At 36.2% G+C, this 14,786-nt stretch overlaps 1 protein-coding gene across 1 annotated transcript in view; it reads right to left on the bottom strand.

Moving 5' to 3' along the window:
- Nucleotides 1-1,244: 1,244 nt before the first annotated feature.
- The window catches only part of LOC107581976 (rho GTPase-activating protein 26-like), an 83,525-nt gene continuing 69,983 nt past the window's right edge, over nucleotides 1,245-14,786 (bottom strand). The window contains exons 18-21 of the mRNA XM_016267672.1: nucleotides 6,360-6,395; nucleotides 5,662-5,802; nucleotides 3,503-3,594; nucleotides 1,245-1,538 (exon numbers count right to left, since the gene is read on the bottom strand). Of these exons, the coding sequence (XP_016123158.1) occupies nucleotides 1,450-1,538; nucleotides 3,503-3,594; nucleotides 5,662-5,802; nucleotides 6,360-6,395 (358 nt within the window). The 3' untranslated portion in view covers nucleotides 1,245-1,449. The remainder of the gene's footprint in view (nucleotides 1,539-3,502; nucleotides 3,595-5,661; nucleotides 5,803-6,359; nucleotides 6,396-14,786) is intronic.

Genomic DNA, 14,786 nt, shown 5'->3' with positions numbered 1-14,786 from the left:
GTCCTCTTTTGGAAGACCAAACAAAGTAGTTTCGCTTTCATAACGAAACACACGGCGGGCTAGAGTGAGCGGAGGCCGGTGGGCTCGAGAACGGCGCGGCCGGCTGATTCGATGAAGGAGCGTCCGGCGGGCTTGCGGCAACCACATGTGACGACACCGGCGCTGGACTCCGCTTCGTCCACGGTGAAAGCTGGGATCAGCACGGATCAGCTCCAGGCATGATGAAGCAGATATCGTCCTCTTTTGGAAGACCAAACAAAGTAGTTTCACTTTCACAACGAAGCACACAGCGTCTTCACGACATGGCTGCAGCGTCAACAACAATACTACAGCAAGAATAAAAGTTACGCCTTCTTTCTTTGCGTGAACATTTAGGCAGCATTATGCAAATCTTCCCACATAGTGAGGTAGATATGTGGGGGCGTGTTAGAACGAGCCGTTTTAGGTAGGCGTGGTTAACTTAACTTTTATAAAGAATATCTCTTTGGATTTGAGACTTTAGTCTTTGCAACTTTACAGATCTTCTTTATGCACCAAGAGCTTGTAACACTCCAAAGAGAAAGGAAAAATTGATTTTTATTTGATAGAAAAAAATCTAAACAACTGAACCATGTTTTCATTTATTAGACATCCTAAAGAATATTAAGGCTCAGAAAATTGTACAATTAAAAAAAAAAAAAAAGTAAAAAGATCAATTGGGCTATCAAAAATTAAGTTAGTGTGCTACAATAAAAATATATATATAATTCAAATTTTACAAAATATTATACCTCATCAATCATCACTTATTTACAATGTTAATATGCCCCAAAAGAACACAAATCTCATCCGAGATAATGTTTAAATAAGAGTGGTTTACATATGACGTTAATTCACATTAAGAGATCATTTACTCTTTTCCACTTACATGCTAAGAAATTAGAAAATACTGAATATTTTTTTAAATGCTTACTGATATACAAAAGAGTGCAAGTTCCCTCCCCCCCATAATTAACAGTTATCTCTTAGTAGTTCTAAACCAAACAGATGCGAGGACCTGAAGGATACAAAAAGACATTCAAAAAGCCTCAGACTGCATAGAAACGGCAAACATTTTACATCATGAAGAACCAGGAAGTGCTCACATATAAAAGCATTATTTAAAAAAAAAACAATAATAGTAATAAAAACTAATTCATGATGAGCCCCTAAAAATACAATTGCTTGATTGTGTCTGAGATAGAAGCAACAGCTTGGTCACTTGGTTTCCCTTTTACCTTGTGTTGAACTATGTGTTAAACAGCGGCAATGCATTGTGGGATGCGTGGAACAATTACATGCTAGGGGAACTCCACAGTTGCCAAAAGAATCCATACTATCACACAGACACGCTCAGGCATACAAACTTGGCTATTGTGACTGAAGTTCAGTTGTTTTCAAAAGCGGGCTCCAGCTTTCATTGACTCCCAGCTACACAAACGCCACGTAGTTCTCCGGAATTAACCCTGTCTTCCCGTCCAAGGTGCCCTCCAGCCAGCCTGGTTCTCTTGACGGATGAACTAAGAGACAGATGCAAACGGAAGATAATTTTAGATGCCACTGACAACTTTATCCCATTTATTCTCTATTTCCACAGTGCGAAAGGAATAAGGACTGTTCCAAATTCAAGTTAGACCAAAAATAACAACCTGATTTCATGGCAATTCGTACATATTTTACGAGGTGGCTAATTTCACGAATTTGTAAGATTTTTGCTAAATCGTGTGTATTTTATGAGTTCCCCAATTCGTATGAATGACCTACCCCTAACCCTAAACCTAACCGTCACTGGGGTCTAGACAAATCGTACGAGTGAGGTCGTACAAATTCGTATGAATTAGCCACCTCGTAAAATACATGCGAATTGGTCGAGAGATAGCATTGAAAATTATCAAGTTGACTGTATCTCTCAAAGGCCTAACAAATAATCTTTCGAAGCATTTTGAAACCTCTATTTAATAGGGCTGGGTATTGACACAAATTGCACGATTCGGTTTAGATTCACAAGCTTGTGATTCAATTCGATATCAGTTATTTTGGATGCATCAGGTACAGTCCATGGCAAATTTTCTCAAGGAAAAAAAAATCTCAGATAATGCTGTAAAATATACATGAGGGTTAGTTGGTGCTGCATTACACGAAGGTTGAAATGAACTGATTTGTATACAAACACTTCAGTTACACTGAAGTTTTTATAATAATAATATTATAATACCAACTTTACAATTACATAGGCTAAATTCATTTTTTGAAATATAAACATTTAAATGGTGGCTGTCATCAAAACATGTAATGAATATGTTATATGGTGCATATGTTTAGCAAAATGCTCCTCAGTAGAGTTCATTTTTCTAGCTGACTAACGAGTTTATGGTCACCGAATATGTGATTTACGTGATCTTTCTGAGGTTGAAACACTGATTGAGTGATTCTATGAGAAGGCATATGGATTTCGGTAAGTTGTACTCTTTCTTTTAACACACCTTCCAATGTTTATTTATGTTTATTTTGTGCTGTAACTGGTATTAAAGCGGAGGAGATGATCAGTTCATGTGCGCTTTGCACTGCCGCTTCTCTTGAACTGAGGCGTTACAGTGATCTGCTTATTACACGGCTGCTTGCCATAAAAGTAAATAATTAGACATGAAACCTTGATCAGCGGCAGCGGAGTGATACATTAAGCATACACTCTTAAAAATACTGGGTTAAATACAACCCAGTGCTGGGTAAAATAGGGACAAACCCAGCAATTGGGCTGTTTGCTGGGTTGCTGTTTTGCAATTGCTGGGTTTGTCCCTATTTTACCCAGCACTGGGTTGTATTTAACCCAGGTTGTTATATCTAGCCCAGCATTTTTTAGAGTGTAGTAACCGGATGAGCCTGTGTTATTAGCTTTACCGGTTGTTATCGGGGAATAACACACTCAAGAATGTTGTGATTGACCAATCAGAATCAAGTATTTCAGAGAGCTGTGTAATAATCCACATTAAACAGCGCCAAAATGGTATTTATTGTTTAAATATTGTAATAAAATGGACAGAATTTGAAATCTGAGACTTTGTTTCACATCAAAATGAACAAAGTGGTAAGCTTATTGCAATTTATTGTATTGGATCCCAATCGATTCTTGGGATTTGAGAATCAATATAGTTTCGTAAAAATGAAAATCGATTAAAACCAAGAAATCACTTCTTTTTTTTTTTTTTTTACCCAGCCCTATTTACTCTTGCAGTAGAGCGGCTGTGAACACGCCTTAGGTTTCATTAAACAGTAATCTGATCTACTGCTAAGCTGTGTCAAGTTTTCAGACTGCGGCAGATTGGAGCTCTGATACCTGTTAAGGGGCAAAAGGTGGAACAAAGCAGAGATATCAGTTTGCTCCTCTTATGCGGACGCTAAAGCCTCTAACCTGCTTAGCTAACCAGATATATGCAATACACCCACTGAGGGCTAAAAATGGAGACCCCCCTTGCTGGGGACTTACCATTCTCGAATATGGTGCCTGCGATAAAGGACAGCTCAGAGTCATGTTCAGCCTTGCAGGCATATAGCGCACGTGCCTTTCGTAGCGGAGGACTGGAGAAGATACAAATATATATACACATCAATCTTTTAAAATTGAAAATACTGACTAATATTAATATTTGATACTGTTTTGTCTAAAAAAAAAATTATAATAATAAAGTACTAAATAAAACATCAGTCATTTTAAATGCTACAAGTGAATTATGAAACAAAATAATCATGTACAGTAAGAAAAAATGGGTATTCTTAATGGATGGATATTATTACATTATTAAATTATTAGTGTTTTTGAAGATTACATTTAAGTGAGTGCTAGAAGACAGAAAAGGTAATCTACACATAAAAATAAGGGCTTTTAGCATTCGTAATTAAATATACAATAACAACTGATACTGATAAATAAATAAAAATATCTAATATCAGCTAATGACCATTATGGTACAGATATATTGTGCATTCCTAGTATGTATATACAGTGGGGAAAAAAGTATTTAGTCAGCCACCAGTTGTGCAAGTTCTCCCAGTTAAAAAGATGAGAGAGTAATTTTCATCATAGGTATACCTCAACTATGAGAGACAAAATGAGAAAAAAAAATCCAGAAAATCACATTGTAGGATTTTTAAAGAATTTATTTGCAAATTATGGTGGTGAATAACGTTTAAATAAGACTGACAAAAAAGTACCAGAATGTACAATAGTATTCTCCATTAGATACCATAGTGTACATTAATATACCATAGTATCACCACAGTAGTATAAGGATTAAGAAAAATATGGACTTTATTTTACAGTCCTGTTCCACGTGTACTTCTTAGGTAAGTACACTGTATGTACACATACTGTAAAATAAAGTGCAACCAAAATTTGATTGGTGTACATATATTTATTCGGATCATTAAACATGAAATACATCATCATACACAGGGGCGGACTTAACATTTAAGTGAGGTAAGTGGCCGCTTAGGGCCCCCGGGAAATCAGGGGGCCCCCTCTGATATTGGCGAAGCATATTTGCAGCGTTGAGCAATGTAGCCAATCACAGACATATACGTTAACTTCTTGAACGCAATGACCAGAAGTGTTTAAGTTGGAATCCACTCACCGTGCAAAATGCAAAATGTCAAGTGCTGAGTTCTGAAAGCTCGGGAATCCTCTCTTTATAGCAAAGTGTAGATACGATGTAAATGATGACTGGAGATGTTTGCTTACTAACAGATTACATTTTTTTTTTTTTTCATTTGTTTCTCGGCAAACGCTACTGTATGCCTTCAGAGCACTTGGAATATGGAACGATTTGCATGGGATAAATTTGTGTTTGTAAAAAGATTGAAAAAGCTTACAATTTATTAAATGGATAAGTGCAAGCATTTTGTTTTTTGGGATAATGTCTTTTTTTGTGATCCGAATTTTTTTTTAGGTAGCCTAATATAGCTTTAGCACAGCATCAGGTTGACTAATTACTGGTTGCGAAGGGATAAATAAACTATAAACTATGAGAGCGAGCGAGCAAAACAAGGGTTAAGCCCCGTTCACACCAAGAACGATAACTATAGAGATAACGATATTAGCATCCACACCAGCGAACGATATAATCTGTAAACGCACGCTCCTCTGCCGCTTTAAATTATCAAGCTCATTATAGCAGGATGGATTCTGATTGGCTGTCAATGTTTTTTTTATCATTCATCAGCTGAAAAAAATCGTTCTGAAAGTGATTTCAACGATATCGTTTCTCTGTGCCTTTATCGTTATAGCTGTGGTGTAGACTCTGCTATTCTTTAATATTGAAAAGGATTTTTAGAACTATATCTTTATCGTTATCTTTATAGTTATTGGGGCTTTAGGTGTAAAAGAGCACATAGTTATTGTGTTAGGGCCCCATACCTGGAATTTGCTTAGGGCCCCCAACAGGTCCGCCCCTGATTATAACATACAGTTTATGACAGAAATGACACTTCCCATAAAGAACGGTATATTACTACCCGCAGTGAATCAGAGTGATGAAGTTGATGTATATGCTCAGGTGTGAATGTGCAAAGCTGAAGTTTAACACCGAACGATTAGAATACTGCACTGCTATAGATAGCTGCCTAAGCAGGCCAGAGCAGGACACACACCTGACGGGGGAGGATTCGCTGGAGGTGCTGGAGGCCAGCCGGGGGCTGGAGGGGGCAGAGAACATCGGCCACGAGGGGGAGCGCGGTGAGGTGGGACTGGGTGAAGCCGGGCTGCGACAAACACACACACGCAAGCACGCACTATGTGATCCCAACACCAAAATTTATGTTACGGCAGCTGCTGAGCTGCAGCTTTCACAAGAGACGTCAAGAGGGAGTTGCATCATCGGTTTAAAGAAATAGACATAAATGCAGTTGAACATGCTTGAGACTTTCATGCTAACAGGAAAAGTTCAGCCAAAAATGACCATTCTGTCATAATTTACACAACTCGTGTGTGAATGTTCATGTCAAGCTCCTGAAATGACAGCCATTGGTCACTGTACATATGTTGCATGTGAAATACTGTAGCAGTGTGAATATTTGCCTAAGCATCTATTTTTGTCTTCCACTGGAGAATGAAAGTTCACTGGTTTGGTGAGTAAATGATGACTGATTTGTCATATTTAGCGGAACGGAGTTAAACATGCTGAGGAAAATCATAAGTCATAATTTGTGTTACTCATGTAACATGAGTAATCTCACATTAATCTGACAGGGTTTGTATTTATGTAAACTCTCCCCCCCCGCCTCCCCCTTCAAAAGTGTCTATGAAAACATCAATGCTGGCTGTTAAACTGAAAACTGGACAAACTTACCTTGTCGACATGCTGCTGCGAACTTTTGGATTTTGACTGTAAATAATAGAAACAATATTAACAGGTTAAACAATTTTTTTTGTCTCAGCTTAACATTCATGAATATGCAAAAAAAGAGATGAACTAAACTATTGAATTATTATTTAATAATAATAATAATAGTAGTAGGGCTGTCAAACGATTAATTGCGATTAATCGCATCCAAAATAAATTTTTATTCACATAATATATGTGTGTGTACTGTGTATATTTATTATGTATATATAAATACACACACACATGTATTTATATATTTAAGAAAAATGGTATGATTATATATTAAATATATTTATATATACTATATATATTGTATGAATATAAATATATACATGTAAATGTTCTCAAAATATATAGTGTATGTGTGTGTATTTATATATACATAATGTACACAGTACACGCATATATTATGTACACAAAAATTTTAATTTTGGACATTAATTAAATAAATTTAATTTGGATCAATTAATTGTTTGACAGCACTAAATAATAGTATATATCAATAGGATCTCCTAACTTTTTACGTGTGTGTGTGTGTATAAAAGTTAGGAGAACCTATTGAATTCTAAGGTTTTCTGTATCAGGACAAAATCAGGTCAGGTCTTTTTTTATAATTTGGAAAGTAAAACCTCAGATGAACAACATCACATGACATAATGCACCTTGTTCTTATTTATTTAACTAAAATAAAGCCAAGATGGAAAACCCATGTGTGACAAAATTAGTACACCCTATAATTCAATTGCCTGTAGATCCACTTTTAGCAGCAATAACTTGAAATAATCATTTTCTGCATGACTTTATCAGTCAATCACATTGTTCTGCAGGAATTTTGTCCCACTCTTCTTTACAGCGTTGCTCTAGTTTATTGAGGTTTGTGGGCATTTGTTTGTGCACAGTATCTGAGTCTGGATGAGCTCTGGACTTTGCTATATTTCAACACCTTGATTTCTATTGTAGATTTGCTGAGGTGCTTGGGATCATTGTCCTGTTGCAAGACCCAATTTTGGCCCAACTTAAGCCGTTGGACGGATGACCTCACATTTGACTCTAGAATACTTTGGTGTACAGAGGAGTTCACGGTCGACTCAATGACTCTGAGGTGTCCAGATCCTGTGGCTACAAAACAAGCCCAAAATCATCAGCCCTCCACCAGCACTTGGTTTTCACCAAACATGGCGCTGTGCTTTATGGCCAAACACCTCCACTTTGGTCTCGTCTGTTCAAAGGGCATTGTTCTAGACATCTTATGGTTTGTTCAGATGCAACTGAACTATTCTATTTAAGATAGAAGAGTTTTTCCTCTGGCAAGCCTTCCAAGCATGCCATACTTGTCCCATATGTCTTCTAATTTACTGTCATGAACTTTATAACTGAACATGTTAACTGAGGCCTGTAGAGTCTGCGGTGAAGTTCTTGGGTTGTCTGCCATTTCTCTGAGCGTTACACGGTCTGATCTTGGGGTGAATTTCCTGGGATGTCCACGTCTGGGAGGATTGCTGTCTGTTTTGAATGTCTTCCACTTGTGAATAAACTACCTCACTGTAGAATGATGTACTTCAGATTGTTTAGAAATGGCCGTATTACTCTTCCCAGATTGATGGCGACAATTCCTTCTCTAAGATCATTGCTGATGCCTTTCTTCCTTTTCTTCCTTACAGTTGTGTTAACACACACTTGAAGGCTTCAGACCAGAAAACTGCCAAAACTTCTGCTTTCTTAGAGGTGCTCAGACTTGCTGATGATCAGTTAATCAAAGGCATTTGGTTAGCAGTGCCTGATAACTTACCCTCTTAATTTCTGTTAACAGTAATGGGGTCCTAACTTAGTCACACATGGCTTTTCCATTTTGGCATTTCAACATTTGAAGTGGATCAAAACCTTTCATCAAAGTTGTCCTAAAACCTAAAACCTTGTCTTAGGACAACTTTGTTTCACTTTTTTTTTGATCCACTTCAAATGTTGACTACTGTATGTGTGTGTGTGTGTACGCCTGAAACTCTTGCACTTTCTAAATGTTAAGGAGTGTCAAATATTTCTGTTTGTTTCAGCATTCTGACCGCCAACATTGGCTCAACCAATGGTACAAGTTTGGAGTGCGACTATCTGTTTGTCCAACCACTTGAAGATGGAAAACCCGGAAACCTGACCTAAAACCTTCATTATTTTTGCACTTCCGTTTGGTGACAGAAATGATACACATCACCATTGAGCTTAATGAAACAATGCTGCTGCTGTTCCTGTGTGTAAATCGTAAGCGAGGCATAAATGAGTAAGTGAATATCATCATAATCAGTATTGTATTTGCACAGAAGCAAATGAAGCTGCTTATTGGACACTGTGTAGCCAAGCATCCGTCACACACAAACACACTCATCACTAACCTGATAAGCATCTATTCACAGTAGATAGGGGGGTTGTCATGGGAACAGCATAACCTCAAGTGGTGAGTTAACTTTAATAATCTAAACGCCCATAGACTAGTAGTGTTAATGGACTCTCTCACTTAGTCAAAGCCAAAATGCACTATGCAGCACACATACATATAAGCCCTGTCCTTCTGTATTTACGGTTTATAAAATGGAAAGTTCCAGCGCTCATTACTTAATAAAAGCACTCTAGAAATGATAAAACATGCAATATACAGTTATGACACCAAATATCTGTTTATCTAGATATTTAACCTTGCCAGGAACTATATCTTCCAGCAGAAGGATAAAACCTAATGATTTGGTTAATAAAATAATTTTAACTAATATATGTTTTATTGTGTTGGCAAATGCTATGTTGGCGAGGGCATCTCATTTCAAATATTTATTCTGAACATGTGACTCTAAAATAAATGTGAATGGATCCATTTTTAGTAACCGTTAACTATTTATATTGATTTCTTTGTGGCAAAGTCATAGCAGATATTAAAATGTGTAATCTATTTATTTTTTGTAATGAATAGAACTAAACTGATCAAAAATATATAGAAAGCTAAAAAAGAACAGCATTTATTTAAATAAGTGTTATATTTTGTAACATTAAGAATATATTACTGTCACTACTGTCACTGATGAATAAAAATAATGATGTTAAAAAAGTAATAAATTAAATTAAATTAAATTACATAAAAACCCTAAACTTTTGGTAGTTTCACGGTTTCCACAAAAATGTTAAGCACCATAATTTTTTTTTTCAACATTAATAATAAATGTTTTTTAAGCACCAAATCAACATATCAGAATTATTTGTTTATGAAAAATGATAATGATGAATAAATGACATTTTAAAATATATTCAAACAGAAACCCGTTATTTAAAATAACTATAAAAATAGTTTTTAATGTACTTTTGACCAAATAAATGCAGCCTTGGAGAGCGCAAGTCTTCTTTCAAAAACATATTTACTTTATTCTCTTCAGAACTTTCACTGACTCAAATTTGGGATCAGATCGGACAGGAAGTAGAATATTATGGTGAAACTTTCTGGAATCTCTGACACCAAGCCTGACTGTACTAGATGTCCAATGCCACCTATTGGCCAAAGCTTCATAAAAATGGACCAAAACTTGTTATAACTTTGGAATCATTTTGCCCAAATCTTCATGTCTATTACTATGGCCATTGGTTTTTTCAAGATTCAGTTTGCAGATTTGCTTACTGTTTTTCTATAATTCCAAGTTACTAATGAAGATGCCGAGGAGGAAGTCGTCATTTTGGAAAAGCTTCTATATTTTGACAAGAAATGCATTATTAATGACACATAGTTATCAATAGAAAATTGATTTGAGAATACCATGTGAATTTGGCCACAGCGCCACCTACTCTCAATAAACTGGCCATTTCTCCAGGGTGTTTCCGTGTCTACTGTGGCAAGAGATGCATCCCACAACCCTAGTCCATACAAACAGTTAAGAAAATGAACGAATGGAGAGATATATTACCTTTATGTGTTTGACATGTTTACTTTCCATAATATGTATTATTACAATTTCCTATGGCTTTCATATGAGTGTAATGTTTGCATAGACTTTCCCTTTGTATTCAGCTACTTTATTTTCTAGTAAAGGTACCACTTTCATTTTCAAGACTGTGAGAGCCAACGTAATTCAACTGATCACACGTTTTCTCAAGTAGTTCATCAATCTCCAGGTCTTCATTGATTTACAACCTGCTGGGTCCTCAGGGGCCTTTGAGATGGGTATATCAGCACTGCCACACTTAATATATACGTCTATATATAGACGACAGCATTCCTCTCAGTCCTGTGGCTTTGAGCCGCCAATCCTCACATCTGATTTACAACCGAACACACACACACAGACAGACAGAGCAGTGCTGTGACTATTAATCTCATAATATCATAGATGTTTACCTAGATTAACTTTCACTGGCTACAAAACAAATAGGTGTTGCTGGGATTGCAAAAACAGGATTTTCTGCTAAATCCACTAAAATATTTAGATACTCCATTACTATCATGCCACATGAAAATAAACTGCTGAATTTTATTTGAATGTTTCTGCATTTCACGGCAGTCAGTATATTGTTTTGCAATAACCTAAAGTTGGTTAATTTAGTTCTGTAACTCTCTGCATTTATGTAAATGCAGTTAATCATATATTTAAAAAAAAAAGTTTTTAAACTGCAGCAGTAATTATTTTGTTTTTGTTATCGTTTCGTATTGCAAGATTGTGTTTGCAGTAAACACTGCAGGTGTTATCCAAGTTACAAACAAGAAAGTGCAACCTTTATATGCTCAGTCACAGATCATTCCATGTTTCCAAGAGATTTTAAGTTCATGTTTTGATTTGGATGTGACCAGACATGATGTTGTCCGAGTGGGTGATTTATTTGCTTTGTAATTATTCTATGCATTTCCATCAGCTTGACCCATTTTGGCTGCAAGCATGAAGGCAGGCATTATATCATTGAGAGGGTAATCAGCAAATAATATCATTCAATCCCTTTTTTTTTACCCTACATTTTGCAGTTACTCTCTTCACACTCACGACATGCTTCAGGAGCTCAGTGGAGAACACAATAAACTCAAGGGAGTAAGAAAAGAAGCTGTCTACCTCTGAAATGTTAGTGTCACTTTATAAAAATAAGTTTTATTACACACCATTTGATCTCATATTTTGTAACATCTCTTCTTTTTTATTGTCTTGCACACTTTTTATCCTGCCTGCATGGTCAAAATGTTCATGCTATCCACATAACTGATTCTCATATGAACCTTCTTATCAGTGAACGAAATCACTCACTCGTAGCAGCTGACTTTCTTTCTTATTTTCCCCTCAAACTGGGTCAAGCTGGTGAAATATCACTGAATAAAAATGATTAGCATTGCTTAACAGAATACCCAGAATTCACACATTAGATCAATAAAATCTCAATTATACATGCTTATTAATTATGCATTCACATTTGATACTCGGTTCACTGTTTGCTTCTGGCCTTGTGTGTGTTTCTGCAACCTTCGAAACTGGAAAATCCTGAAGTTTGGTTGCTTGCTCTGTTAAACATGGTGGATTTGCTCGGTTTGCAAAAAGAGTGTGATGTTAACTGAGGAAGAGAGAGAGAGAGAGAGAAGAGTTGGCAAATGCCAGAAAGCCAAGGAACATTGGCAGACAAAACAAGCCTAAAATAAGCAACTTGGCTCATCAAAATATAGATCAGGAACAGATCCAGATCAGGAATTTGATTAATTTTATAAGTATAAACCAGCATGAAACATTAAAAAGGAGGAAGGTGAAATAAACTAAATTATAAATACTGTACACATCTGCATTCTGGAAATAAGCCCCAAAATGCTAATTATAACTGCTCATATGAGTGAATTTATTGGGAAGAAAAAAAAATTGCAAGACTGCCTGCTACTTTAGCAAAGTCAGAGCAGAGCATGTCTTGACTTGCCCTTAGGCTGATTAATGACTTTGTGTATGATGTACAGAGAGGGAAATATTTCTATGACAGTATTCCACAAAAATACTTGGAGGCCAGAATCCCTAGAGACTTGCTTTTTTCGCAATTATCTTGGTATCGTTGTGAGTGTATTTCACGGGAATCCTTCAAAGTTTTACACAACACGATTTTTTATAATGTGAAACATGAGAGCGTGATCTCCTACTGGGAGGGTGAGATTGGGAAAGGGCCGAGGACAGAATCATGGGGAACACCAGTTAAAATCAAGACCTCGGCAGTCATGGATCTCAACAGTAAATATGTTGGCAGGAAATTGAGAGAATCTGAAGGCTGTGCTGGGTTTCATAATTTCCGTTCACATAATAAAACCTCAAAGCAAGCAAAGACTGTTGCCAGTGTAAGGTAGTGAAAATGAAACGCAGATTGTATCAAAACGTTGTTCAGTCTCTGATAAAAACAACCTGCCCTTTTGACCCTGAAACAAAAGCTAAAACTAAAAATGTTTGCGATAATTAAGATCTCCAAACAGTAATAAATATTTTTGTCTACTTTAGAGCAAACAGAGATAAATCATTATTCTATTTCACATAAATTAAAACAGATAAAAATAATTTCAAGGCAATACCGCTGAGTTTTTCTTCATTCAGGAAGAGGTTTCACGGAGAGCGAGACTGCAAGCGCATTTCGTTTCTATTTTTTTATCTTACAAAAGTACAACGTTTCACTGTTATTTTGAAGGTACACAAATAAGAACAGACCGTTTTGAATTATGTCTTACTCTTACCAAACGGATAAAAGTACCAATGATAATCCAAGTGTTTGTTTCGGCGCCTCCCACACGGTAGCACTGCAAACTTGACATCGCAGCCTCTTCAGACACTTTTGTTTGCATATAAATTCGGGCGAGAGAGAAGTACAAAGCCTTCCTTACATGAATAATAATAGTTTAGCAACCAAATATTACACAGCGTCTAACGATTCATTCATGGAAACGATTCATGCCAAATGAGAGGTACATCAGCCCACGAGGTTCAGGTTCAGTTTCGTTTAAAATAAGTTTGTTATAGGCCTATAATTTATAATGAATATTGTTTCTTAACGTTCATTTTTAATTATCAGTAATTACATTATTTTTGAAAGTAATAGTAAAATGAAATCCAAAACTGTACTTCCTTTAGTGAAATGTATGACTTCCCCAAGGCTGTTCTGTGTCTTGATCCGTGTTGGGCAAGTTACGCTGAAAATGTAATTAAATTACTGATTACTGATTACTCCTTTAAAAAGCAATCACGTTACTGTTCTGATTACTTTATTTCAAAAGTAATTAGTTACATTACTAGTTACGTAACTTTTTTCTGTGGCTACATCCATGAAATCCCATGATAAAAGCTCCCGATAAATATTTGTTATTAAAGCATCAACATTCACAAAACACTGTTATTTTTAACTAAAGCAAGCATAGGCTGCTGCATACATGGTTTGGCATGGCAGAATGCAAGCAAATAGTTCTGCTTTTATAATATCTAAAAAGATGACATCTTAGTTCATCGCAATCTCACAAAGCTCTGTTATAACACAATGAATATATGCATAATGAATCTTTCATAATGTCTACAAATCGTGTGTTATAATGAGAGGATTCGTGAGCATGCAAATTTCAGCACTACACTGCTGACTGGCCATTGTGTTCCAGAAATCACCATTGCTCAATGCAGCAAACGCGTGTTACAGCCTAAATAGAAACTCTGCCTACACTTGCGCCTGTTAATCATTTTGGTCCCACTTTATATCAGGTGGCCTTAACTACTCTGTACTTACATTTAAATTAATCATTTAATACAATGCACTTATTGCGTACATACATGTTTTTACATTGTACTTATATTTTTAAAAATACCTGCACGTAACTAATTTCTGTAATTACATTTATAATTACACTGTTGAACCATCCCTTACACCTAAACCCACTCTTAAATCTACCCATACCACCAAACCTGTCCCTAACCTTACCTGTGTCCCACCTCAATAGCATATTTTTTTTATGTAAGTACATAGTAGTTAAGGCCACCTAATATAAAGTGGGACCATTGTTTTTAATTTGACATTAGTTCTTGTTGCTTTTGTGCAATAGATTAATAACAATTTATTTGTTTTAGATATTTTATGTTTAGATATTTCTATTTTGCGGGAGTCCCGTGAATCATTTTATTCTCCCACATCCCGCCCGCACCAGCACTTGGCAGTGGACTAGACAGTGCGTGTGCTACATTCTTTTTACAATCTAGATTATAAAACACTGCATTCTGTCAGCAATGTAACACGGCCGTAACGTATAGAGACCTCGGCTTGTAACTATACTCTAATGACTATTTTGAAAATTATAACGTGTTAAATTACTCCGTTACTAAAAAAGTAATCAAATTACAGTAAAGCATTACTAAGTAATGCGTTACTGCCCAACACTGGTCTTGGTAC

The sequence above is a fragment of the Sinocyclocheilus grahami genome, unplaced genomic scaffold, assembly GCF_001515645.1.
Source record: "Sinocyclocheilus grahami isolate Dianchi unplaced genomic scaffold, SAMN03320097.WGS_v1.1 scaffold39.1, whole genome shotgun sequence".
Classification (NCBI taxonomy): domain Eukaryota; kingdom Metazoa; phylum Chordata; class Actinopteri; order Cypriniformes; family Cyprinidae; genus Sinocyclocheilus; species Sinocyclocheilus grahami.
The sequence above is the reverse complement of the archived record's forward strand: the minus strand, read 5'-3'. Positions and strand labels throughout refer to the sequence as shown.